The sequence below is a fragment of the Diadema setosum genome, chromosome 13, assembly GCF_964275005.1.
Source record: "Diadema setosum chromosome 13, eeDiaSeto1, whole genome shotgun sequence".
NCBI lineage: Eukaryota > Metazoa > Echinodermata > Echinoidea > Diadematoida > Diadematidae > Diadema > Diadema setosum.
This window is the reverse complement of record NC_092697.1, coordinates 18137083-18163532: the sequence shown is the minus strand read 5'-3', so window position 1 is coordinate 18163532 and position 26450 is coordinate 18137083. Positions and strand designations below refer to the sequence as shown.

General features: G+C 39.2%; 1 protein-coding gene across 1 annotated transcript in view; it reads right to left on the bottom strand.

Annotated features, from left to right (window-relative positions):
• Nucleotides 1-26088, bottom strand: part of LOC140236457 (receptor-type tyrosine-protein phosphatase F-like) — a 133222-nt gene extending 107134 nt beyond the window's left edge. Inside the window, exon 1 of the mRNA XM_072316382.1 lies at nt 25944-26088. Coding sequence (XP_072172483.1) covers nt 25944-26088 — 145 coding nt within the window. The remainder of the gene's footprint in view (nt 1-25943) is intronic.
• Nucleotides 26089-26450: the final 362 nt, after the last annotated feature.

Sequence of the window (26450 nt, the reverse complement as noted above, 5' to 3'; positions counted from 1 at the left end):
ATCATCATAATGCCGAGAAAGTGTCTGCGATTTTTTTTTTCACTACTATTTACTTATTCATGGTGAACTGGAACAGCGGAAGGACGTCCTTCTGTCACTTCTGTAAAAAGATATGACAAAGAGATATCCACGAACCTCAACGTCTGAAAAGGTTGAGAAAATCGAGGGCAATGATGCTTTCCGCATGTCGTTGGTGTTCGGACGGCTACAGCTGCGAGAATCGAACGCTCGAACAATGTTTTTCTCGTATCGTTTATGTATTGAAGGCCACCATTTTTTTCTATTTGTTAGAATGGCCTAGATTACAGCGTTAATATCGTTAATGGCTTGGATTATTTCATTTATACATTTCCTTTAACATTTTATAAACAAATTTAGAAAGTTGTCCTTGTCAAACTGATCATAGGCCCAACTGACTTAACTGATTGTCAGTCATAACCAGTACTGGTCATAACCGATAACGCTCCCTGGCCTGGTGTAAACGTGGATTGTATGGGAAGAAATGAATGTTTCGAAGTATTCAGAGATGAATTGAAGGGTGTTTTAATCACTTATAAAATATAAAGTACATTATTGTATCTATGATATTACAGGTAACAGGTGATGGACTACAATTACATGCTAGTATACTAGTAGTATAACAGCGTAACTTTGACAATAAAGACATTGATGGAAGCAGCAGGACCTATTGTAAAATCTATGATTACGACGGAATTATACTGTTATCAGTATTATTGATATTTAAACAGGCAATAAGTGACAGGAAAGTATGATGATAATCATTGTCATATCTCACTTCGGAAGGCTTTCACAATAATTACGAATGATGGAACATAAGATTGTACCGATGATTTACGTGCAGTATGACAATATGACTAATATGAACATTGTTTTTCTTGGTACGCAGTGAATACATTGATTTATTGCATAATGATATAATATATTATGTTTTTATTGTTTATTGTTGTCGTTGTTTTTTCTTTTTTTTTGCTTGTCATAACTAACATAGTCCTCAACTGCATAAGAATGATATCTGATCAGATCATGCCAGACGCTACTAAATAATGTTTCGCTGAAAGATGGATATAGAACACCCCAGTAGGCCTATGTGTATTAGTTCATAAACCATCATTTATTCTGTTCTCCATAGTAAAATGCGAAGTTTTGGTGTCAAATGCTTGTTTGGCTACGGGTTGATTCTGATCTAGTTTGAATGAGGCAATGGAGTAATACTTCACTCTTTTTGCGAAATACAACTGCATCGCAGTTGTCTTTGTATAAACCCTCGCTTAATGCTGTACTCGACAATGTAATTTGCAATTGCAAATGCGAGCTGAGCAATACAAGACTTAGAATATAGTGATTTCTCGTATGGGATTGTCCGCCCTCTCACAAAAACAAAACAAAACAAAACAAAACAAAACAAAACAAAACACAGAGTATAGTGGCAGTCGCTTCATGGTCTGTTTGTGTAAAAACTTTCCAGGTTAGGAACGGAAGTGGCTCGGCGAATGCACAAACGAAGTAAACGCGTGAAAATGGTGGGGTCCCACACATTGGATCATGTCCAAGTGTATACTTAACGCACGTGTCAGTAGCTGTGGTGAAGTCGACATTGTATTGCGATGATTATTTGTCGAGAATGGCCGACACTGAATTGAGAGTCCTTCTGGCTTTAGACCTTGGCATTAAGTTTGTTCCGATCCCATCAGCGATAGGGATTCGAGATAAGACAAAAAAAGAAATCTACTTAAACTTCACGAGTTCGACAGGTGGCAATGGATCTGGAGTAGGCCTAACCACCGGGGAACTCTCGCGGTATTATAACGAATTCAACAACACATCTATCGAGGAATGCTCGTGTATCACACGTTAATATTCCTTTGGATGAGATACATGTTAACATTAAAGTAAAATTCACCCTTTAAGGCCGTGTCACACCTTTCCGGGCAAGCCTTAGGTAGGACTTGCGAAGAACAATTTTTACTACCCGGAGGTCCCCGCAGATGACCCGCACATGACAGTACCTATCACGTATCTCATCCGTAGTCGCCCGGAGGTGCGTACGTAAATCTTTTTACCCGCAACTATGTTAAGGGCCTGTCACACCTTTCCGGGCAAGTTACGCGGGCTTGCTGAGTGTAGGAATTTTCTAGCATACCGGAGAATTCCTCAGGGCGGACAAGGATTTGAGCGAGTCAGTGCATGTGTCTTACTTGCTGGACGCGTTCTACTTAAATTCTACTTGCGAGTATACTTTGTGACCTTTGTACCAGTCGGGTGAGGGCTGACAACTCAGTGAAGGAATTCCTCTGAAGGAATGGCAGAAATCCCACAGAATGTCATTATCTTTGCTGCATACGGGACTGCGAAGTACCTGCGTGGGAGTTGCCTGCGAGGTGCTGCCGCTAAGGGCCTCCTACTGGCGTTCTGCGTGGGCCTCTCCGGGCATCCCCGCGACTCACCCGGAAAAAAAAAAAAAATTTTTGGTCATGCTCAAAACTTGGCTGCGGTTAAATCGGACTTGCGTGCGTACCTCCGGCCAACTACAGGCGAGATACGCACTAGGTACTGTCAGGTGCGGACCAACTGCGGAGAGCTCCGGGTAGCAAATTTGTTTCCCCGCAAGCAAGCCGCAAAACTTCCCCAGATGCGGTATGACAAGGCCTTGAGCATGCTCAAAACTTGTTCCGAGTGAATCATGGGGGTTCGCTCGCAGAGGTACACGCAGAACACCAGTATGAGACCCTTACCAGCAGCGCCTCGCAAGCAACTCCAACGCAGGTACATCTCAGTACCTGTAAGTCGCTCGTAACAGAAAATGTATCGGTTTCAAAGCTCTCACGCAGGTCACACGGAATACACGCAAGTAGAAGGTAAGTAGTTCGTGACTAGTAGGTAATAAACAGGTGCGAAACTCGCAAACATTCTTGTCCGCCCGCGGAAAATTCTCCTGCGTGCGGAAAATCCCTCCTCGCAACAAGCCCGGTTAGCTTGCCCGGAAAGGTGTGACACGGCCTTTAAGACAAAAACGTATTTCCATACCTCTCCTCTTTCTCTTTCTCTGTGGTTCCCTTTACTCTTGGGACTTCACACTCAGAGTTCCAAATGTGATTTTTCATTCAATGCAGGAAATATTATGTGAAATATCGAAGTGACATAGCATGAGCCATCAAAAGGCAGACTAATATGTTTAAAATTCTAAGTCCTTTTTCTTCGTTTGTATGACTACATATTTCTTTCTCTATCTCTCTGTCTGTATGTGACATGTAATTACACATGCATGCATAATATATACCTAATATATAAAGCCCATTACATAAGATAAGAGGAGGGTTTGTCATTAATACTACACCCATAAAGCACATTACATAAGATAAGAGGAGGGTTTGTCATTAATACTACACCCATTTCGTTCTTTAGTCTGTTCTTTTTAATCAATGTTGATATTGAATAATCAATCCCTGATACGTTCATTCACTCTTGCTCAGAGAAATCAAACTAAAACAGCATACTTAGTATCTGAAATCCGCGTGATAGCCACTGATATGAAATGAGCGAAGAACGCTACTCAGTCAGTGTTTACAGTCCTGAAGAATTTTTTTGTTGTTGATATTTTGTCACACCTAATTCTTTAAGTACGGGATAACCATGTGAACCATATTGAATGTATCATCTTCTAGAGATGTAGCTGTGTAAGAAATGTTACATCGGAGGCTAATGTCTACGTTGATACGAGTCGACATTTGCTGGTGATTCATGGTTAAGATCAATACTGGTCCCTCCCTCGACACCTTAGCTTGCTCTTCCTGTTGGAGGAGCCCACCCGACGTGACCCGTCAGCACTTGTCAACGAGATCCTCAGGTGGGGTATGAGTACCGCGAGGGTAACGTTTAAACATTGGTAGCTTGGGCACATCGTGATTTAGGGTGTTTTCGAAGAAAGCATAATGTAGGCTCTGTGCACACAAAATGAATGTTTCAGAGTGGAAATATTTTCTTTCCTCCTTAAGTGTAAAACTAACAAGGATGACAGCAATCGTTATCATGACGTGATGCTCAAAGCGATCACAGCATGATAGGATTACCTGTATCGCATCTGTCCTCGTTATATCTTGTCACAAGAAGTTATTAAAGACAGTACAGATTTATAAGAGGTGTGATAGATTGCCAATCCTTCGTGGACAATTTGCTAATGAACTACGATTAATCTCTATAAATATGCTGATTTCAATTTCACTTACCAACTTAGATAAAACACTTTAACCTTTCAACTTTCGCATGTTGCTCTTTATCAACACGATGATAGGTCATTGCGTTTCAGATTACTCCTGACTATAGTTGCAGTATTACGCTTCCGAACATAACAGTAATACAATGCTGGAGCGGGTAATGCTAACATAAAAGTTTCTTCTCTCAAACGATCACGTGGATCATGGAAAAGTGGACACCAGCATCTATCTTCGGGTTTTCTGTTTTGGTTTGCTATATTCATTCATTTGTTACCCTTGGTTTTCATCACCTGAGGTATTAACCGGGCGTATCAAGCATCAACCTTCAGGTGCCCAAAAGACATCATTGTGCGGGCTTTGCTAGAATATCCAGATCTACACCACTTGTTCTGCTGAATTTTAATTCGTCATCTCCAGCAGGTCCGTGTGCAGTTGTGGTCTAACGGGGTATTAAGAATGAAGACATTAACCTTGTTTCTTTCTTTATGACCTACGGATGCTAGGACAGATACACGATGGTAACAACAGAAATCAGTCGAATCGGCACTTTTTTTTTTATTGCTCGTGCTTTTAGCGAAGACATGCTGAAAGTTTGAGTTTTCGCACTCCTCCACCATTTAGCGAATAATACATCGCGGCTCGGAAAGGTTTTAGTCTTCTTGTGCAAACATGCATGTAGCAGCAACACATTGTCACAACATTCGAAAAATGTGTCGATATAGTATCAGTACTTTAGCCTTTTTGAAGTCTCTTAAACGTGTTTAAGTATCTTTGAATGTCAATCAGTTTATGAAGGTTGACTTACATTATGAAATATCTGAATTGGAAATCCATATCATCATTGGAAGAAATAGTTTTGCCTGACCAGTGGCAGTGATGGTATGGAAATCAAGTGACCACGTAATATGCCATGAAGGTAAGAAGACAGCCATGAATAGTGAAAGAAAGGGGGAAAATATATTCAGGAAGAAATAAATAAACTGTAAAGTTCATGAAAACAAATGATTTTCCACTTTCTGGTCTGCCTTTATACACTTAGAACGCCATATATATATATATATATATATATATATATATATATATATATATATATATAATTAAATAAATAAGTAAATAAATAAATAAATATATATATGCATATTTTTTTTCTTCTTCTTCTTCTTTTTTTTCCAGGGGGACCGAGGCATTTTGATCTGGATGTTTGATTAAGCCAGCTCACCTCCCCTCCACCCCCATCCTACCCCTTTCCGATGGAGGAACATATCAATTTGGTTCATTATCAGAGACCTTCTCCGAGGGTGACATACATGACAGACACACTTTGTGTGTGTATCAGACACCGCTTAGACTGAACAAGTGCGGTTCTTATAGAGAAGCTCATCAATTTTCTGTTTTCTTCATGTGATATGTTGCTGTTTGGAAGTCATTAAGATACGAATATTGAACGTCTGCAACTGATATATTCCACCAAACGTTGCTATGGTTGCTGCTTTTCGAATCCTGTCTTCACTAACCGTTATGCCATTGTGGACGTTAAGACGGGAGTCGCTTTACAAGAAAATAATACACATGGTTTACATGCCATTGGAATTACCTGCAGGCACAACAAGCTTGGAAACCAAAACTATAGAGATACGAAGATGTGTCTATCACTGTCTTAGGTGAAACAAATCTTGAATCCGCATAAAAATGACACACAAAACTCATTAATTTTGTGTTTGTCATCGTATGAAGATAGCAAAGTCTGACCATTAATCTATTAAAGGGACGGTATATTTAGTATTGGTTGAGATTTGGCATCAGGTTTTCAACTTATTTGTGAGATGATAATATTTCTCAAGTAGTTTCAAATTATCTCGCAAAAGATGAAAATCTGAATCCGCTATCCCAACCAAAAATAGACCATTCCTTTAAGATTTCAACTGCATAAAACTTGCAAAACTTAAATGTGAAGTTAATGTTCTTGACTGGCTGGTTTACACGTTCATAGCATATTCCCTGCTTTTTTTTTTTCATTTAAGATTATGTATGCACGTATAATACAGGGGGGAAAATACGAATAAATCTGACATATACGTGCTGTAGTGCGTTGCTGTGTGTGTATATTTGCGGGGCGGGGGACTCTATACATCTTGATTATCCACGATGCAATAATTATCAGCAATTCAGATGTTTAAAGGATCCGACTTGCAAAATAGTTCGACACGATCTATATGGAAATTGAACCACAGAAACAGATCGCAAAATGAAATGTCAGAACTATCATCATATCCAACAATCGTCTAAATCCATAGGAGTAACACAGAAGCAACATTCTTCTCAATGGATAGAATAAATTCAACTTTATATTGCTTGGTGGGAGAACGGAACACAAAAAAAGAGGGAAGTGTACGTCCTCCTAAAAACTCAGTTTTAAAAGCTGTCTGAAATAACTGCTGACCACTGCTATCATAACACAAATTCCACTTTCAAGAGGGAAAATAGGTCTACACATGGCATTGTCTCTTCGAGTTGCTATATTTTTTTTTTTCACAATCAGCTCACTAAGGAAATGCTCCGATGAAGCTATTCCGCCTTCGCATGTGGTAAAAATTAGATACTGCACAAATAATATGGCGAAAATAGTGCGAGGGAAAAAACAGAGAGAAAGTAAAACAAAGGGAACCCAAAGAACTACGCCGCCATTAAACACCCCCGCGGTCTGTGGCAAAATAAAAGCCTCTGTCCGGACATGCCTCTAAAAATACCTCACGTCTGACAACTCAACTTGAGGGATACTAATTTGGTCAGAAAAAAAAAATCAAATGATAAATCATGAGCAATTCGAGGAAGTGTGGATGGTATGGGAGCATTGATTTTGCCGTCTGTCTTCAAGTAAAAATTATGCCACGAGTTTCATGACACCGCAATGGAGTATGTACACGCAATGCAAAAAAAAAAATAATAAAAATAAATAAAATAAAATAAAAATAGTGTAATTATTCTGAGGCCTACAGTGTGGATGTTTCTTGTGTTGTGTTGTGTGTGTGTGTGTATGTGTGTGTGTGTGTGTGTGTGTGTGTGTGTGTGTGTGTGTGTGTGTGTGTGTGTGTGTGTGTGTGTGTGTGTGTGTGTGTATGTTTGTGTGTGTGTGTAACCAGGGAGGTGGTCCACCTCCCTGGTGTAACTGGCTCTCGGAAGTTGTGTCCCAATTGAGGACTACAAATACACAGAGATTTCTTCCGATTATTTTTAGAAGACCGTAATTGGCCAGCTAGTGGAGGATATAAACACAGGAAATAGGAGATACATGTACTTAAAAATGCGACCACCCTCACAAAAGTTTCGATCCTGCTCTATACTATAATGCAAAGTTGAGTTGTTGTGCGCCTTGTCTGATATAATGAGGATGTATCGTGAGTCACTGACTCCAATTTGGTCTGTGTTTGAAGCAAACTGCCTTCTTGTGAATCTAATCAAGATTGCAACCCATCAAACCTGAAATGTAAACGTATTTTACATGTTCAGAATGGTATTCATGCTTGTTCTGAGATATAAATGATTGTTTCAAAAGTGAACGTTCCATGTCAATATAACAACGCATTCATTTTCAGTGCCACGCGATTAGTCTTGTTTAAGCCGCATGAGCACCGAAATGTTAGATTTGAAGGTTAGCTATATGAAGCATTGTAAGAAGCCTAGTCAACACACAAATAATGACCATAGAAGCTGTCAGTATTAGTGCAGTAATCATACGTTTTAAACGGAATTTGCTTCCCCAGGTACAGGGCGTTGGCTTTTTTCCTTCCATCTGATTAGCACACTCAAAATCCAAACATTTGTTTTGTTTAATATTCCAATGTTCGTATTTGTGTTTACCTATAAATTAAGCTCTGCATTAAGCTTGCAGTGGTTTCTGGAAGTACGGATGTGTCATCAGATCAAAGTATACCTTTAAATCGTTTGCAATCCCATCATCCTTTGCAAGATCTAGCTGATTAGCGCCGGTTAATTGTTAAGCTGCCAAGCGCCATACGAAAGCAGCACCACCCGATCGTAATGAACTTGCACCGAGGGGGACAGAAGGCGAGTTAATGCTCATAGCAGAGTCATTTCGTTGAGGTCTAAGACACGACATCCGTCCCTAATCACCAAGCTAAGTAGGTCAATCAACATGCTGCTTCCGAATATGGAGGTCGACCTTCTACTTCCGGGTAGGCACTATCTAGCCTTAGGCCACAGACGTTCTCAGGGTCATGTGTTACATAAAAACATCTAGGCCTATAGGTAGATTATTTCTGTTTTCGTAAGGAGTTTTCTTAAATCGAAGGAAAATGAGAAAAATGATGAGGAAAAAAATGAAGTTAGGAAGACAATAGAAGCAAGCAAGCAAACAAACAAACAAACAAATAATCAAACAAACAAACAAACCACCATTCACTCTTCACTCAAAATAATTTTATGATGCTGGAATGATTTTATGGTATCACTAGAATGCTTTAACCTTCCGGTTGTGGACACAGACCACAGGGCACTTAGCAATTAAGTCCTTTCGATAGGTTTCCAATTCAGTTTTTCAGTGTGTTTTGGCAATTGAAAAACACTTACACAATAAGGAAACAAAACAAACATGATGTATCATCAAAAGTATTGAAACGACCGGGTCCCGTGATTTACTAATGAATCTGGGAGTACTTAGGATTACCATCCATATACACGACCCACAAAAAGGACGTGTGTATATTGCTGAATGAGAGGATACTGAAGGTGTCTACCAGAGGGCATTACATGTGTATATTGATACGTCAAAACCACACATCCCGTGCCTTAAGATTATAAAATCCATAAAAGCATCCCTCCTCATAAGTTGGGGACAATGAGAACTATGCGTCTTGAAAGGAAGCGTCATAATGATTATATTACATCCTATACAAACAGTAATGCGGATGCCACTTTACCAAGGGTGATTATCTACAGGGCACTGACCTGATTTTTATGTATTGTCGGGAACGTAACTTTAAAGGTTACTCGTCTGAATGTAATACCTACGAAGTATTACAGGACTGTGTCTATAGTAACCATCCTACCAGTCTTGTTACTATGACACGACGAGACCCGTAGGCTTCATACCACTACATCATTATGACTGAAGAGTACCTGGACACCGTTTCATGAAAGTTGTCAGCCCTGACAAGTGTCAGTCTCTGACAATCGCCATAGTAACAGTCAGTGACCAGAGCATCTCAGCCAATCAAAACCAAGGATTTTACTGAAACTGTCAGAGACTGACAACTGAAACGGTGCCCAGATATGCCAGCTGTCTGCCTAGCTCCCATATTTGAAGACGAGAGAGATTGTGGAGGTCACTAAGAGTAAGAAGTGAACCACGAGTATCATATCATATATCATATCATATCATATCATATCATATCATATCATATCATATCATATCATATCACATCACATCATGAAACAAAATTAATACCTCCTTAAAAATTTACATATTTTTATCTTTAAACTCCTGGTGACTATGGCAACAACAACAAAAAAAAAGGACCTTTCTCAGAAGGGCGTCCTCATCGTCATCTAGGTGCAACAGGTTTGTCAGCCGATAGAAAAGCACATTTATGTCTGTTTGCGTGTGTATTTGTGTGTGTATACGTTTATGTGTGTGTATGTGTGTGTATGCCAGGGTGCTACATAAACACTTTTCCGATTGCCCGGGGCAAGTGAAAATCAAAATCGGGCAAGTGTTTTTGAACAATGAGAACATATCCTTGCCCAAATTGGGCAAGTAAAAACACAAAGGTCATGAAATACTATAGTACCACATATTCTTGCACTTCAATCATTATTACACATTTTTGACATTATTTTGTGTGTTTGAATAGTTTGCATATGTGTCTTAGTAACTTGAATGAATCTTCTTATGCGTACACAAACGCACACACGATTTTCACACACATACAGCATTGATACATAGCTGCATGCGAGGAAATGGGAGAAAATTCGCGTTGCACTCCTCCCTGTGGGTCTTTCCTAACTGTCAAGTCGAACGCCTTTAATCCGACGGGAAATCACCGATTTCTACATCATGTGAGACAAATCTAGATGTAGGTTTCAACGTGTAACGTTACCCTCATGACGCATTGCGACGAGTGTGGTCAAGTGCGCCTTCTTATTGAATTTTGACAGGTCAAGTGTTTGTGGTCAAATGTCGTCACAGAACCTGTCGTCGGCCAGTGGTCACTTTCTGACCAGTGTGAAGTCCAAGTGTGAGTCATCGCGGGTTCGTTGTTAATGATCCTTCATTTCCGCACAGGTTGTTAAACGATTCAGCAAACAGAAATATTTGATAATCCAATGCTCCTGGTTTGTAAACAATAATAATTTGCTATATAACCAATACGTGTCCATACATCCCACTTATGTATTTCCCCGAAAGTTCAATGGTGTGTAGAATTTGTTTGGGTCTATACATGGTCTATCTGTTTATTTGGTTTGGCTTATTTGTTGCTGTTGTTCTTTGTTTGTTTGTTTTTACACAACTTGCCTAGATTTGAATAAAAAGTAACCATGTATAACTGTTACGATTGGAACAGCGTTAGATCGGTTACTTTGATAGCAACTCGTTAAGGACTGTTTTCGAGTAATAATTCTAAAATAGGTCATATAGGTCTTATCATTTCAAGACATATGTTGAACGTGGAAACACCACTGCAACATATTCAGGATCATATATTTCTTCATGAGTGCACCTCGTCTCACAAGTACCTATACGATGTGTCTATACTGAAACATTATGTTCTCAAACCTTCCTTGGAAAGGACGTGGAACCCATTCGAATTTCAGTGAGAAAATAAATAGGGGCCTAGTCGCTGTTCCTTTGATTGCCCTGTGTATACAGTAAGTATCAAAATTAACCGTGAGTGTCGACATGAAATAACTTCGTCCTCTTTTCCCCTCAAGGTCAATTATGATAATATTGCAATGCTTTGTTTTCTTGATGCAAGTTTTGTGAGACATTTATAGCACAAATTCGCACTTTGGATTATGATAGATTTATTTCCCATTGCGGAAGTATATAGAACGCTGTGTCAAACTTTATGAAAGTATAATCTGATTAACATGAAACAGTGTTCAGTCAAGCGAATATGTAATCGACGTTCACAGACTGCCCGTTTTAGCACGGTTATTAAGAAGCACACTGGCTAATTGCAGCATGGGGCTGCTTCGAGGCATTTTGGACCAGTGACAAAAGTGGATTATTAGCCATATTCATTCCTTTCTCTTCAAATAAAAAAATATATCCCTAATCGTGTGAGGCCACGTCACAGTCACATGGTGATTTTGGGGGCAAATTTTGAAAGCAAACTTGATCGTCCGGAAATTGTCGTGAGGGAAACGGGTGGAAAGGGGAGAGGGAAAGTAAACGGGAAGCGATGAATGAAACGAACCATTCTCACCAGGTATGTGTTGAAGATTCAGACAGCCGTTCTACGTTACCCAGAGATTTATAGAACATCGATATTCTGCAATTTAATAGCACATTTCGAGAGCAATATAGTACACACGTGTTCCCTCATAACATTGCCATCGTGATGATATTATTTTCCCCCTTTTTTTCAGATCTACACATTTTACAGTGTGTCAATTAGGGTCGAAAAAGTAAGTACGTTTCTGCTGTAAAGCAGTAAAAAGATTTGCGGCTACATCGAGCGAGTGTGAGTATACATGAACTTACTATGGCCAGGTGCACTTCGTCATGCAACAAAGATGTGCAATGAATTCTGATTCTGATTCTGATTCTGATTTACATTCATTACAACTTTACAAATAGAGAAAAAAATAAGAGAGTACAAAGAAAACAAAATACACTAGAAGATCGAATGGAAAGAAATGGCAAGGGACGTCATACTGCTAACTGTAGCGAATACAAAACATATCCTAATACACTATTAAACTGCAAGTTATACTATGCTAGTGGCGTTATTACTGATAGTATAGAAAAGAAAATGTATCGCGCTTATTTTGTTTCTATATTGGGAATCGTAACATCTTACATTCACTGTGCAATTAACACAAACTTAAGTTACGATGATGACTACAACATTTCGGACACGTTGTCACACACACATAAACGCACGCACACACACACACACACAAAGACGGGAAAGATGGGAAGCATTTTTTCTTTACTATTTTCTTTTCTTACAGACAATATGGATTGCTTTAAAGAATGTTACAAGAATACTTTCGGTTTTTGTTTATTTTTTGTTTGTTTGGTTTTATATTTTTGTAATGTAATATGTTACGTTTCACAATTGCCATATGGTAGGATTACTTTACTTGTGAAATGTGCATGATTTGTGATGACTGCTCTTAAAGTCAAGTAAAGTACAGCCAAAGTTTCCTGACAAGAAGAAAAAAAAAATCGGGAAGGGTGCGCCGAATCTAAGATTTCAAAAACTCTGCTGAAGTATTTCCTCTTGTTCTCTTTCAGGGAAGGGGCGAGTTGTCGGTTTGTTTGGCAATATCATTGTCCACTGTACACTCTTCCGTACTCTTGTAGTTTAGAATATAGCCAGAAAGACAAAGTGCTATTTTAAGATGTTATTTTCAGATCACTTTCGGTGATAAGTCGATTATTTAAGGATGTCTGACAGATGCGAGTTAAACTCTAAATAGAGAGGCGAAAGAAACGCGATTTTGGCTGCGGAGAGATGGTCCAAGGTGATAAATCGTCACACGCAAAGTTCTGTGCTGTATAGCAATGTATAGCATCCGATCAAATCTATGGTCGTCACAACGCTTTGCGAAATGTTTCGCAGAGAAATGATCGCCATCTTTTGCGTGTAAGCCTATGTAATTATTCAAATAATCATCATAATACAGGTATAAACAGAGTTAAATGGATGATGCAAAACAAAATACAACAGACATGGGGGGGGGGGGGTTGGTGACAGCTGAAATCTTGGTAGATGCTTAATCCTGATCTTATTTCCATAACTGATCAGTAACTGATACAGATATGTTTCAGCAAGTGATGATTCTTACACATTATCTAAATTTATTGACACTGTATTTTTGAATATTTCTGGACAGCATTCCAAGTTTGTTGTATAATGCTTCAGAGTACAGGAAGTTAATAATTGTCATTTCAAAAAGACTTCATAAACACTGAGTGGGTCGTTGTTACCAAATGGCTGCTCTAGCGTTTACCAACTTAGGGTGATTCGTGCACTATTCCTGTCTGTATTATGGTGTAAGATATTCGGCATATTTCGACAGTTTCCAGTTTAATTTAATGGACGTAATCCGAATCAAGTCTCGTAACAGTCACAGTACGAGAGGGGAGGGATGCTAAAAGTGTATATCTATTTCTCATACAATTCCCACTGATACGGCAGGCTAGATCATATGAAATGCAACGTTAGAATAAACGTAATAAATGCAAGAAAATGAAAGGCTATAATATTCAACACTGCAGAAAGATTTATGACTAAGAAAATTTTAAAGAACAGCGTTTGACAGCTGTTTGACATGATGATGATTGACAAATGTTTACAAGCGGTGTGATTGACAGGGAGTATACGTCATTCGATTTGATCACTGCTCTGCTTGTGTGTGAGTGGGTGCTTATGTCTGTGTAAAACTTGTAAAATGTTTGTATAATATGAAGTTTGATTTGTGTCGGACTACGATTTTGTTACTGGGCCCCATCGATAGAAGCCCTGCTTCTCAGGGGTCCATGACCTTTCAATGTCTTTTATATTATGTACACTTCCCGATATAATTACATGCATATTTTTGTTAGCATGTGTATACGTATGTTTTTACTGAATGGTTGAATAAAATTGAATAAAATTGAATTAATTGTCTAATATACGCTATCCAAACATTAAGACATTACCCTAGAACTTTATTTTCTTGTCTTCCATTACTGTAAATGTTCTGATTCATCTGTTTAATGTTTTCACTGCGATTTCTTTCATGTTTGTATATTATTATGTTAATTTGTATAGTAAATGTGGGACCCCGGGGAAGAACAGTTGTATTTTATACATACGCGCTGAATGGGCGAGCCTCCGTTTCGTCACAATGTATACATGTGCTTTCTTGTATATATTTATTGTATAAGAATGAATACCGGAATAAATACAACAACAAGAACAAACTGAAAAAGAGCGTATACAACACTGTACATAGTGTATTACACTGAATCGAGAGAAAGAGAGTGTATGTGAGGAAGGGGGGGGGGGGGTCGAGGGAGAAAATGACGGAGAACTGAGTTGGGAATAGTTTTGTATTTTGAAGTTATAGTCTCGAAGCGGAGAAGGAAATGTTTGGAAACTGTCTTCTTCCATCCCAAGGTCTATGACTCACAGTAAAGTGGGTCAACATGTAACATATGTGTTAGGTCTTCCTCCTCTGGTCTAGCATTGAATTTCCACGTCTTGATTTGACAGACTGTCATCCAGAAAATACAAAAACATTCCTATGCTCAATTCCCTGAATGATTCGTCATAAGACTGTCGTTTTAGGGAGAGTGATGTTAGGTGAAACTAAACACAGAGAGAAGGGAGTATGAGAGACCCACGAGCATGCACAAAGCAACAACAGATCTGTTTAACTTGGACAGAAATCGCCCACTAATAGAAAATTCTACATCACTGCCTCCTAAACTATAGTACTATGGAATCAACATGTACTTATTATTATAAGGAAGGGTCCTCAATGATACCATTGCTATCTCGAGGACCCTGCACGTGTCATATTCCGCAAGCATTCCCATGTCCTTACAAATAAAAACGCCGAGTCCAGTTGGCTGTTATGAGCTGTTTGAAGATATTCTACCCTGTGATGTACACGCACGGGCAGACATCAAACCAATGTGTAAGACCTCTGACCATTGACTTTGAGTACCAGGCCTAATCCACTCTAGTGCATATATCTGAAATATTAAAATGATGTATGCACATAATAGCGATTCAATTGATATTTCTCATTTTTTCTATCGCCACTGTGATGATATTCCGTTACCGCCTACTAACAATAAATCAAATTTTGTTTACGTTACTTTTTGTATCTCTGCTTTCACCAAGGAATTATATTTGAGGGAGGTGGTGATAAGTGATAATGCTTGTTTCTCCCATTCTTTATCACGGCTCCAGCCATGTTTACACGTAGGCACATAGGCCGACGTGCACGTCTGACCATATTCCACATCTAAAAGAACTTGAGGGGGAATTCCAGTGCAGTTGGAATTTAGTCTGAAAAGGAGGACAAACACTTTCTCACCACAACAATGAAATTCGAATAAAATCGAATGAAAGATAAGGAAGTTATATACTAGTATATGATATTTTAAAGTTTTGCTATTTCTTTTTTCAGGAACCAGTTCTTGAACAGTCAATATGAATATGCAAATAGTGAAATGATGATGTCACCCCACACAACTTGTCATAGAATATACTTTGTACATAAAGTTTAGAAATTTCTAGTTTTTTATTCACATGCAATTACGCCCCAATCAATCTCAAATCCTGATATATTTTACCGATTGTTTTTCTGAAGTTATACAAGCAGGATATAATAACATCATGTTTTACACTTTGATTACAGAAACATGATTTATCGTGTTTGTTTTTTTTGTACACGATCAATGGGAAACTGTGAGGTGATGACATCATCAGCTCACTAATTTGCATATTAATGTCAACTGTACGAGAATTCTTCTGCAAAAATTAGCGAAACTTCAAAATTTCATAGTTACCTCCCTAATTCTTATTCGATTTTGATCACATTTTCATTCTTTCTGATCACATTGAATATAATATGATTGGACTGGAATTCATCTGTTCCCGCGCAAACTGCAATATTATAGCAGGGAGGTGGTCCCACCTCCCTGATTATAGGCTCCTACTGGTGTATCACAGTTCTATGTGGTCAAATGTCGAGGGTTATACGGGTATATGCGTTTTAAATAATCAAACCCAACGGCAGCGCTTTTCTGTGTCACGAGTTCTAATTACGAACAGACAAGAGTAAGTGACTGGGATATCGAATTTTGGTTGACCTGTAACCCTCCGCGCAGGGATCAAACACATAACCGCAAGACTCGAATTCCCCGCTGATTGCTTTCCACGAGACCTGTCATGCACACGTTTCAACTGCATGGCGTGCAAAGAACCTGTAACAAAATATAATAATGTGCTCTCGGTTTCTGTACAAGTTGAAAGTTGGTCAACACAGGATCAAACCGCCTGGACACCTCGGTGCACACACTCTGAATAAATGTCCATGGCATTGACCCTCTTACCATGCTATACAAGGCTCTCGTTGTCTGGCGGAAACATCGCGAGGAAGTTCTTATCTTCTACTGCTTTCCCCATTTAACTGTCTTGGAGCTATACAATGTATGCAATCGAGTGCGGCTGTTGATAACGCTTCAGTAGCCAAGAAGATACTTGTACTAGGCGAGCTCGCCTATTACCCCCTTGGTTTAATCCGTTTCGTCTGAGATTATGAAATCCACATACACCTTGTACTGGACCAATCGAGTTCATGGTTGCCTACAGGGTAGAAGCACCTTCCTCCAGATCTTATAGAAGCAGATTCTGCCACCACCCGACAGCATGTGCTGATACTTCTAACATAATCCACCCAACACCTCTTCTTGGAGCAAAAGATGACGCAACCAACCATATCTTAATACGCTCAAATGGCGTATTTGCTCTAAAAACCCGTCTGTTTTCACACTAGAATGAAACTTTATGACCGTCCACGGACTGTCATATCAAGTCCAAAAGGCGACTCCCACTCTTCGTTCAATTTGACTTAAATAATCAGTTAAACGGCTGGAGCTTCAATCGATGAACAAGACAAATATTATTTGTTATACATGTACAATATCATTGCACAATGAGGACTAACTCTTCCTCAATGGTCTGCGACACGGTCTCGGGCAGCAACCAACATGTTCCACCTAATGAAATGCCTAAAATTTCCAGCATAAGTAGAACTATTTCAAATCTATTCAGCTAGATATCAGACAGTGCCTCGTTTCAGGTCATCAGTTATAAGCCTATCATTCAAGTTGTGCTGTAGAGAGATTACACAGGAGATACAAGGTCACCTTTGCAAGATGACGTGGCGGAATATCATAAAACACATACATGTATCAAAACTGTAGGACCCTATCTCTGATAACTGTAAATGATGATAAAAATCCCAACATAAGGAGTGACCAAGACTGATTTAACCCGTCATCACTTGTGAAGATATGGCTTGGCCCATCTCTCCCAGTCACTCTACACCTGATTAGATCATTACAGCACGCCAATAGTTTCCCCATTACCCCCAAACTAACCGTGTTTTCCTATCACCACACGACAGACAATTTTGATGTGAGAGACGCCTATTACCAGCAATCAATGTTATCACCCACGTATAGATTCGATTTGTTGGGCCGAGACGTCAAGTGTCTAACCCCGATGGCACGTTCCACTTTTCTCGCCTCTAAATTCGATTCATCAGAATTTAGTGGCGTAACGGATGGTGTCATCTAGAGCTGAAGCGATCAGATTTATAATGTGTGCAATATGATGTGTGTATGTGTGTGTGTGTGTGTGTGTGTGCGTGTGCTTGTGTGTGTGTGTGTGTGTGTGTGCTTGTGTGTGTGTGTGTGTGTGTGTGTGTGTGTGTGTGTATCTGCTTCTAGAATAAGCCGCCATGGTGTTGCTTGTAAGATTTTACTCGTTCTTTTAGACTAACATTTAACGGGATCGGAATTCCCCTTTAAAAAGTATATGCTATCTCGGATTGTTAGATTTAATAGACAAATATTGCATATTATATTTTTACAGGAAGATAGAATGCATGTATGTGTGTGTGTGTGTATGTGTGTGCGTGTGTGTGTGTGTGCACAGACAAAGATATCCCAACGTATTTATTTAGTATAAAAAGAAAAAAAATCCATACTCCTGAAGGCTAATCAAGATATATCATAAAAGTCGTATCGTCTTGTCGATCAGGACCACCTATTGGTTTCATGATCTATAGCTGTGTGAAAGTGAGAGTCGGTGAAATTTGATGTGAGCTATTCAAGGAGGAAAAACCCCATCATTAAACATGTTGAAATAAACACGCAATGTCCAACACATTAAGAACAGAAAAAAAAGTGAAGGAAGAAACCTCCAAAGATATCAGTTTTTCATGCAGTATTCATCTCTTAGGTGATTTAGGATCTTTTCAATGTTATAACTTACCAATGTATATTCGTCAGACCGCCGTCGAAAGTATCATAAGCAAACTAACGGTAATCTAAAGAGGTGGTACACTATTCGTCAGTAAAAGGAATACTGTACCTCACGGTCTAATGGACACTTCTATAACACTATTATACACCTCACAATTCTCCAATCAATCTACACATAAGTCTGCCCTACATTACAACGAAAATGAAATAGAAAATGACTTGCTTCCTTTCCATAAGATTGTTGTTTATAAAGTTGTATTAACATTTACAAATAATGACCTATAAGGTAGAAAAGGTATTATTCCGTAAATTATCAAGCACTCTTTTTTTTTCAGTGATATCTCCATGTATACAAACCATGAGGGCGGATTGTAAGGCGATGACAATAATTATGATAAACCGTCTACAAATTGTAACTATACTGCTTGGGGAAACAAGTGCATAGAGTTTGACTGCAAAACAAGTCGACTCCATTAATAAAAGTCCCCGTTAGTGATATATCATTATGCGATTAAAGCTGCTGTATATAACACACGGGATAGTATTATTTACTACTTCAAGAAGCTACCAGTGGAAAAGTTTAATCTTGCTCTGTATAATTCTCGTTACAGACTTTATACTTGTAAAAATATTTTTAAAATGGCGCTTACTCCGCTTTGCCATTAAACGCTTCATATTAATCCGTGGGTTTTCATATTATTATGACGTAATTTTATAGTACTGATTACTTTGTTTGATTTTATTCTATCTACCATGGTCAATTTGGCTCTGGATTGGGGTTTAACATTAACAAAAGGAGTTAGAGGAGGAGAGTTTGATAAACCGTCGGTGAGAATGAAATATCATATCTATAGGCGAGTAAGAACGTCTCTGATTGTCTAGATTTATTTGTCGCGTGAACGTGTGGACCAATTCGTCAGTGGCGTACCGTGGGTCAAGACATTGGGGGGGCACCTTATGGCAGCAACATCAGAATTGCATAACGGTATAAATAAATGCGAGCGAGCGGAGCGAGCGAGCTTGAAAATTTTGACATTTTACAGTCCCCAAACTGCCGTTTGTAGCTATATATAATAATATATTTGCTTTTGAAATTAAGGGCGTTGCACTGGGCGCAACTGCTGGCCGTTGCTGGCAGTAACATGAATGGCATAACGATTAAATGCGAGCGAGCGAAGCGAGCGAGCTTGAAAATTTTGTCATTTTACAGTCCCCAAACTGCCGTTTGAAGCTATATATTTTGGCTTTGGAAATTATTGGGAGGGGGCGCACCGGGCGCAACTGCTGGCAATTACTATATACTGACAGCAACATCAGGAGAATTGCATAACGATTAAATGTCAGCGATAGAAGCGAGCGAGCTTGAAAATTTTGACATTTTACAATCCAAAAACTGCCGTTTGTAGCTATATATTTTTGCTTTGGAAATTATGGGGAGGGGGCGCACCGAGCGCAACTGCTGGCAATTACTGACAGCAACATCAAGAGAATTGCATAACGATTAAATGCGAGCGAGCGAAGGGAGCGAGCTTGAAAATTTTGACATTTTACGGTACAGTCCCCAAACTGCCGTTTGTATCTATATTTTTTCGCTTTGGAAATTCGGGGCGGGGGGGGGGGGCGCACCGGGCGCAACTGCTAGCAATTACTGGCAGTAACATAAGGAGAATGGCATATAACGGTTGAATGCGAGCGAGCGAAGCGAGCGAGCTTGAAATTTTTGACATTTTACAGTCCCAAAAATGCCGTTTGTAGCTATATTTTTTCGCTTTCGAAATTAAGGGGAGGGGGTGCACCGGGCGCAACTGCTGGCAATTACTGACAGCAACATCAGGAGAACTGCATAACGATTAAATGCGAGCGAGCTTGAAAATTTTGACATTTTACAGTCCCAAAACTGCCGTTTGTAGCTATATTTTTTTCGCTTTCGAAATTAAGGAGAAGGGGCGCACCGGGCGCAACTGCTGGCAATTGCTGGCAGTAACATCAGGAGAATGGCATAACGATTAGACATTTTACAGTCCCAAAACTGCCGTTTGTAGCTATATTTTTTTCGCTTTCGAAATTAAGGAGAAGGGGCGCACCGGGCGCAACTGCTGGCAATTGCTGGCAGTAACATCAGGAGAATGGCATAACGATTAAATGCGAGCGAGTGAAGCGAGCGAGCTTAAAAATGTTGACATTTTACAGTCCCAAAACTGCCGTTTGTAGCTATATTTTTTCGCTTTCGAAATTAAGGAGAAGGGGCGCACCGGGCGCAACTGCTGGCAATTGCTGGCAGTAACATCAGGAGAATGGCATAACGATTAAATGCGAGCGAGCAAAGCGAGCGAGCTTGAAAATGTTGACATTTTACAGTCCCAAAACTGCCGTTTGTAGCTATATTTTTTCGCTTTCGAAATTAAGGAGAAGGGGCGCACCGGGCGCAACTGCTGGCAATTGCTGGCAGTAACATCAGGAGAATGGCATAACGATTAAATGCGAGCGAGCTTGAAAATTTTGACATTTTACAGTCCCAAAACTGCCGTTTGGAGCTATATTTTTCGCTTTCGAAACTCAGGAGGGGGGGGGGGGGGGGGCGCACCGGGAGCAACTGCTGGCAATTATTGGCAGTAACATTAGGAGAATGGCATATAACGGTTAAATGCGAGCGAGCGAAGCGAGCGAGCTTGAAAATGTTGACAGTTTACAGTCCAAAAACTGTCGTTTGTAGCTACATGTATTTTTTTTTTCGCTTTGGAGGGAGGGGGCGCCCGGTGCGCCCCCTGGATCCGCCACTGGTAGTCAAGGGTGTTGGTTTATGTTCATGATTGGGGGAGTATGACCAGCGAGGGGGCGTCGAAGTGACCAAGCGGGAGAAGGATGTCCAAAATCTGCACTTTATATAGAGCATCCCCTAATTTGTTTGCGTTTGTGAGTGTGTGTGTTTCATATAGATGGAAAAGTTAGGAAATAGCCAAGGTCAAGTCTTATTATTGGCAATGCAAGGCATTTTAACATAGACTAGTATGTAAAGCAATACTGCAAAATCAATGATCAAGCTTTGATAGCAAATGCGCACAACCTATCAAACATCACATTGCGTAACATTGCAGCGACTCTTTTTGCCATTCCGATGTTCTGAGTACACTGCGCACATCCTGCTTATATTCAAAATGCCAACCAGGAATCAAGCTGAATCACAATTTTTGTCGTCTCCGGGCTTTTTAAACAATGTTTCACTATAATACCTCTTTAGTTATATGGTTAAAAGAAATCTTTAAAAAAATACCTTTTTTCTTGATCATTCTTTCATGTCGATTTCAAAATCAGTTTACTAACCCTTGAATTACCATTTTGGTATTTTTTTTTCCTTTTTTTTCTTTTTTTTTCTTTTTTTTCCTTTTTTTTTTACCAGCGGATTGGGGGGGCACGTGCCCCCCCATGCCCCCCCCCCCCCGTAGTTACGCCACTGCAATTCGTTGTATTTCGCACATTGTATTGTGCATTTTCTTATCTCGTGTTTATTACCTCACTCTCTCTTGAGACTTAATTAACTACAGAATCTTATCATCGCAAGCTTATCGCTCTATAGCGATTTTACATCAGAGCGCCCGAGCTTTTTGATCACTGTCATTATTTTGATGTTATCCGTGCTTGATGTGTGAAAGCATAATAATGAACAAATAAAGATAGAATAAAGGAAGAAAAACAAATATTCCTTACAACACTACTTTAGTGTGCACTATAACTACTACAAAGCTCGTTTACGATATGCTTCTTGTGAAGTTCTATAAGACTAAGATAAGATCAAACAGTGGTGACGTAATAATCACCCTGTTGTAGTTCAAGTTGAGGGCATTCGTAGAATAATATCCTTGAAGAGAGGGAGAGTGCTGTATAGGGGTTGTACTGCCTGCATGTGTGTGTGGAGGGGGCTGGGATTGAGATATGACATTTACTGAGTGAACATTTCGCATACTATTTGCTATGTGATAAGTGTGAATTATTTGATCCTAGTTAATTGCATCATTTCAGTGTATTCTGGTTTTATGAAGGGCAGGAATCTTTACTATAATGGACACGGACTTGACATTTTATGAAAATGTACGTTCTTAAATACATAAAGAGGGAAATATTGCAGTTTACTGTCATAGAAACCAGGTAAACATGCCATTATATTTCGAAAACTATTCTGCCAGTGAAAGAGAAGGTACTCTTGGCAATTTTTAAAGGCATACGACTGTATTAAGGTAAAACAAAATTGGCAATGGGTGACAATCTGGAAGTCATGCACAATTAAACATCCATATAAAAGCGAGATATAAGACTCGCCGCTTTTAACTTCATTTGCTGCGAAATCTGACTTGCACCAGCATTAATACCGTAGTTCCATGGATTTGAGATCATTACATGAATTACTGTAATGAAGGAGTTTTCACAGATGTAGAATGTACATAACAGTCGGTTTCAATTTTGGTTAAATAACACAGGGTGAGTATAAGAGAGAAGACGGAAAATAATGCGCATGTATAGCGCGCTGAAACAAAATACATTGTTCTGCTAAAGAGACCTCAATCAGAATCGACTTACCCCATCGCTGAGCTAGCGTTTCACAGCAGAATGCAAGAAGGAAGACTGCAATCTGTTTAAAGCACCAATCCACCGACGCCATTATTGAGAATTATTCCTTCTTAAACCTTCCGAGTGAAATTTTGCGAAACCATCCAAAGTTTGCTTTTTAATCAAATCGCTGTGCGAGACATCAAGAGGGAATGGTCAAAGAGGACGCAGCTCAGAGCACTTTCCCGATGGCAAAAAACAAACTCTGTATACAGGTGGTTGTGTTCGGTGGAACCTTTCAAGTTCACTCTGCTAAAATAGCGACCCAGAGCTTGACAGCCCTGTGCGTGAGTTTACATCCTTTCTTGGCCCGCTTCCGTCCCCTTGTTCCGGACTCGAAATCCTTGTGCCACAAGTGAATCCTCCTTACCGATACAACCTGTCAGTCTGTAATTTTATTGACAGTGTGTAGCACCACAAAAGGTTGATTATCGCTTGATTCAAGGGAAAATCGCGACACTTGGCAAACGATACGATAAGAGTACACAAAGTGTATTAGGAGAAAAACGTACGGCTTGAAAAGTTTCGTATCTCGCAGGGTGGAATGCCTGCTGTCTATGGCTATATTGTGTATATGCGCGGTATTTGGCTATAGCGCGCGACTCGGGCTTTAGAATGTGCAACTATGCCTCACGTGTCGAACAGTGACATATGGAACTCTCTCCCCCTCTTGTACCACACTCACTTCTTGACTCATGGCTTGCTTTCACGAACCTCTTCCTGCTTCTACCGAGTTGATGGAGTCAGAGGGAGAGGGGAAGCTTTAAAGGCCCCCTTGTTTCACATTAATACCCACTTTTCGGGGTGTCGAGCGCGAAGAGGACCAAGAAAGGGGTGCTCGTTTGATGCCCGACTCTGTATAGGACTAGTCACTTCCACTAGTCGGTGAGATAGCAAACAAGCCAGCAACCATAGGCATTTTTGTGTAAAGTAGTAAACAAACAACTTTATTTTTTTTAAATCAATTGCAGATATGATCTTCACAATATATTTTCGTGAAAGGCACATAAAATTGAATAGTAAATTTATCTTTTAACATCCAGAAGATGGGTTCTTTTGTAATTTCAATTTAAAAGTTTAGGTTGTTGTTGGGTTTTTTCTTCAAATCTTGGCATATCATACATGGATGATAATAATGATTTCTCGCATTGCTACGAATAGACTGTGCACCAGTGAGTGTTGGTTGGTGAGCCTAGCAGCTCTTTAAAGAAATAAAGCCCCCGAAGAGAAAAGAAATGTAATAAAATACAATGTTCTAACAAGATATTCTTTGTAAGGGATATATGCCTATACTATAGGAAAATATACCCCCACAAAAAAGAAAAACCCGATGAAAAGGTCGAATTCATTCCCTAGTCATAAGCTATACATTATACAGTGCTTCAAGTCACCTGATCCTGACTATTGGCCTACCTTGACTTGCGTCATGTAGCGTGTCTTTGACATGAAGTGTGAATATACAGTGGTCTCATTACCGAAAATTGAGAGTCTCAAAGCGTACTCAAATTCTATGCATACCTCCTATAGATTTTAGAGCTTTCCTTAGATATTTAAAGTCTTACAGACTCTTGAATGTGAATTTCATTTTATGGAGATGGGATAGATCACAAATCAGGTAACACTGGCTCCACATAACAGCATTTTTATCTTGAAGTCCCGCTATTTGCAATGTTTACTTCATATTATGACACAATGACGCAATTAAACATTCGAGTTTCTCGCAAAAGAATATGAAGGCCCACCGGACAAAGGTTCCCCCCCCTAAAAAAAACCACAAAAAAACCACAAAAAAAAAACCACAAAAAAAAAAAAAAAACCCAGACGCATTGTGTACTCCATCCATTGCTAAAACGGAGGGATGTTGTTGTTATTGTTGTTGTTGTTGTTGTTGTTGTTGTTGTTGTTGTTGTTGTTGTTGTTGGCGGTGGTGATGTTGCTTTTACCTATAATTTCTCTCTCTGTTTCTTTCTCTTACCTTATTATGTTGCTCTCAGATAATATCATTCGCAGACTAAGATTCCATCGCGATAGGATCGAGGATCCTGTTTGGTCTCCAATCCATCGAACTTTTGCCCACATTACGTGTGAAGCGTATAGAAGGGTAATATTGCTATCATTCCTCTGACTTCTGAAGGAGGTAAAGTAAATTACTCTTTAATTATGCTAAAATATGAAAATATTTCGAATTCGTATTATATTTTCTTTATTATTCATCCCTCAAATATCATAACATCATGAACTGTTGTAGTCTTCTTTTCAAAGGTGGCGGCAATAAAAAGTAAACTTATAGGGCAACTTGAGGTGCAGGCTTAAGGAACAATGAATGTATAGATGATATTCTGAGATTGTGAAATTTGACTCAAGTATTTCTTCTCATATCATGTCCTATATCTTTTGTATGGTGTAAAAGAGGTGATTATATATATATTTCATATAAATAAATATACATAAACATACACCCGTCTGTATTTACAGAACTGCCATATGTTGAACAGTCTGATTAACTCGGTAACGATATCTAATGAATAATGAATGAATTACAAAAGTGAAAATCAATATTGATGATGGTGATAAGATAAACTATGCTTCTAGTTACCTTTTTTATTCTTCTCTTCTTCTTCTTCTTCTTCTTCTTCTTCTTCTTCTTTTTCTTTTTGCTTCTGTTTTTGTTTTGTATATGAATACACATTTTAAATCTGGTACCCGTTGTTGCAAGAGATTATTTTGTTGCAAGATTAAAGCAACCCAGGCAAATGAAGTTCTGACAATCTTATGTACGGTACTATACTGTGTATTGTTATCAGCATGTTTGCCGTTGTTATTAAGCTTTGGTTCTTTATCTTAAATACATGTATGTGTTTGCCACTCACGAATGGTTGCGAGTTCCGACTGGCTACCTCCGCACAACGTGTGACTCAGTAGCCACAGGCAGAGCTGTAGGACTGGTGCTTCCCTGCGAACAGGTGGCGTTAGTCTACAGAGGGCGGTATAGTAACTTGTTGGCCTCGTAATCATGGAGATAACTGAACAGAACTTACTTGGTGTTGGAGAGTCAACTAAGACCAACTGAGATTGGCGGTGACTAGAACGTTGCTTTCTCTTCTCCCTCGTGTTTTAAACACGTAAAACAGTGACGCGTGCTGGAGAAATTCGGCAATAATTGACGGAGTCATGTTCTCATAAATTACAAAGTTAAATTACCATGTCAGTCACAAATAGAGAGAAAGCAAAATATTGTTTGTTCTTGAAGTTACAGGAAATATATCATACATGTGTGTGTGTTTGTGTGTGTATTTTACTTTTTTTTTTTATAAAACTATAACCCTGTTGTCCTATTTTAAACTCATTTGCTAATTTTGGTATATAGTATGATATAA